Here is a 3078-nt window from a genome sequence, read left to right as displayed (position 1 = left end):
CACAGGGATCCACTGCGACAGTGTCTGTCCCCAGGGCTTCTGGGGGCCCAACTGCTCTGTGAACTGCTACTGTCTGAACGGGGGCTCCTGCTCCGCGGAGGACGGCAGCTGCGTGTGCGCCGCGGGATACAGAGGGACGTACTGCAGAAGAGGTGGGGGGGGAGGAGACTCCATCACTGTGCTCCCCCGTTTGTTTTGGTGTCTTCATTATAAAACATGTTGTGTTTGTGTTTGCGGTGCCGGCCCGGGCGCAGTCACCAAACACCAACACAATATTGACCTTGTTCCTGAAGGATCGCAGAGGGAAAGACAGCCGAAGGGTGTGGGTGTGAGGGGGGGGGGGGTGGGGGGGGATGGGGAGGCAGAAGCACTTAGTTGTGCCGGTCATAAACGCCTGAGTGTACAGCCCTTCATCACAGCTTTCACTTAATCATGCTGTCCTTCAGCCACCTCCTCCCATGTCCAACCCCAACCAACCAGCACTACCACCAGCCCCACCACCACCTCCACCAACCACCACCACCACCTCCACCAACCACCACCACCAGTGCCACCACCCCCACCAACAACCACCACCACCACCAGTGCCACCACCCCCACCAACAACCACCTCCACCACCACCACCTCCACCACCACCACCACCACCACCACCCCCACCACCACCAACTTACCACCACCCCCACCAACCATCACAACCAGCACCAACACCACTACCACCCACCTCACTACACTACCACCACCACCACCACCACCACCACCACCACCACCACCACCAACATACCACCAGTAGCAACACCACATGACCTCCACCACCACCACCACCACCCACTCCACACCACAACCACCATAACAATACCAGAACCACCAACCCACCACAACCACCACACCACCACATGTCCCTCTCCAGCACACCCCCGTACCATCACTACCACCACATGACCACCACCACCACCTCCAGCTCTCAGCGGGGGGAGGGGGGTGAACAAGGCCTGCTTAAGGCTCATCAGACACACGATGGGGCCCTGCTCGCTTGGAGTGCTAGTCTTGATCTCTGGAAGAGCGCTCTCTCTCTCTCTCTCTCTCTCTTTCTCTCTTTCTCTCTCTCTCTCTCTCTCTCTCTCTCTCTCTCTCTCTCTCTCTCTCTCTCTCTCTCTCTCTCTCTCTCTCTCTCTCACACTTTCTTGTTCTCTCTCTCTCTCTCTCTCTCTCTCTCTCTCTCTCTCTCTCTCTCACACTTTCTTGTTCTCTCTCTCTCTCACTCTTTCTTGTTCTCTCCCTCTCCCTCTCTCTCTCTCTGTCTTTCTTGTTCTCTCTCTTTGTCGTTCTGATGGTGCTCTAAAAAAGATGACCTCACTGATTGGGAGTGAATCTCACAGCGGCAGTCCTGTAAACATCAGTTTGGCCAGAATTTAAGAGAGAGAACCATTCAAGTTTGTGTGTGTGTGTCTCTCTCTGTGTGTCTCTCTTGCACTCTCTCTGTCTCACTCTCACTGTAGGTCTCTCTCTCTCTAGCCATTTTCTGTTATAAACTCTGCATAATGTCCAGAACTGAAGAAGATTGTCTTTGTCAGAAAATTGTATCTGCCACATCTCTATCAACAATTAAATCAATCTCTCTCTCTCTCTCCTCTCTCTCTCTCTCTCTCTCTCTCTCTCTCTCTCTCTATATATATATATATATATATATATATATATATATATATCTACCCTGTGGTCTCTCTCTGTCACTCTCTAACCCTCTCTCACCCACTCTCCATCTATGTCTCTCCTCCCTGCTGGCCCCTCCCTCTCCAGTCTGCCTCTCGGGGCACTACGGCCAGGAGTGCAGCCAACCATGCCCCCACTGTGTGCACAGCACCGGGACGTGCCACCACGTGACGGGCCGCTGCGAGTGCCTGTCCGGGTTCGTGGGCACCCTGTGCAACATGGGTAAGTGTTCCCCTGTTCTCCCCCCATGCTGTCTCTTTTAGCGAGCCGACCGCCCCCTCTCTGCGATGACCTGTAGCTACGTTAGTATTGCAGAGCCCCTGGAAACACTGGCGTTCTGGAGCGTCACGTCATGACCTCCAGTGACTCGCTTCCTGTGCCTTTGTTGGGATAGTTTGACAGTTTGCCAACGCCGCGGCACGACGCGCAGACTTTGCTTTGATTATCTCAAGACAATATGCTCCGAACGATGTTTTGGAGTGGGAGGACGACATGAAGTCAACATTGTGCTCCGCTCCCTCATGCCGCGGCCGCAGCCCGATGTGAATATCTCGGGTTGTGTTTGTTTTGTTTGGACTAGCTTTAGCCGCTGCCGAGCGACGAACCAGAACGACGCCAGTGAGGTGCAGATACAAGGTCCATTTTCACCTCCAATATTTTACCAGTCTTTCTTATTTCAGGCATTGCAGAAAAGGCAGGGAGGATATTTTGAATTCTCTTTCATGGCTTTGAGGAATGTCATGTGAATAAAAGTTTAATAGGCTCGCTAAAGGCAAGGGAAGCCGGCGATAATTTGTCTGGCTGGTAATTACTACAGCGTGGCGCAGCAAGGGGGCTGGGGGGCGGCTAGGGTGGCAGGACAGGGGTTAGGGGGGGGGGGGGGGGTACTGTGGACGGGTGTGGCCGTCCTCCGCCCAGCAGCTCCGGCTCCTCTGGGTGGGTGAGCACCCTCGATATCCCCCAACCCCCCCCAGCACTGCCCAGCTCCCAGTCCAAGGCCTGGGCTAATGAAGGGCCCCCCGGGTGCAGAGGCCTGACCACCCCCTTGAATGAGCAGCGCCACGGCGGTGATGGGGGTGGGGGGGGCACTTCCCCGGCCCTAATAACGTGCTGGAGACGGCTGAGAACAGGCAGCTGGGAGAACATGAAAAGGGAGGGTCGTTAGAGTAACCCTGAGTCAAAATGAGTGAGGCTGCTGCATCTCCCTCGCACCGACGAGCATCTGATCTGCTATGCCGTCTATTCCCGTTTTTTTAACTCAACGCCTGCTTTGATGTACCTGTCGCCGCGGTGACGGTCAGGCCAAACGCAGCTCCCGCTAATGCCTCACGTAGGCAACACTGGAAAGGGGGGATATTGGGCGAGGGACA

General features: G+C 55.2%; 1 protein-coding gene across 1 annotated transcript in view; it reads left to right on the top strand.

The window, feature by feature from the left end:
- The window catches only part of megf11 (multiple EGF-like-domains 11), a 19522-nt gene that overhangs the window by 7912 nt on the left and 8532 nt on the right, over positions 1-3078 (top strand). Inside the window, exons 3-4 of the mRNA XM_060061600.1 lie at positions 6-152; positions 1796-1930. Coding sequence (XP_059917583.1) covers positions 6-152; positions 1796-1930 — 282 coding nt within the window. The remainder of the gene's footprint in view (positions 1-5; positions 153-1795; positions 1931-3078) is intronic.

The sequence above is a fragment of the Gadus macrocephalus genome, chromosome 9, assembly GCF_031168955.1.
Source record: "Gadus macrocephalus chromosome 9, ASM3116895v1".
NCBI classification, from domain to species: Eukaryota; Metazoa; Chordata; class Actinopteri; order Gadiformes; family Gadidae; genus Gadus; species Gadus macrocephalus.
The sequence above is the reverse complement of the archived record's forward strand: the minus strand, read 5'-3'. Positions and strand labels throughout refer to the sequence as shown.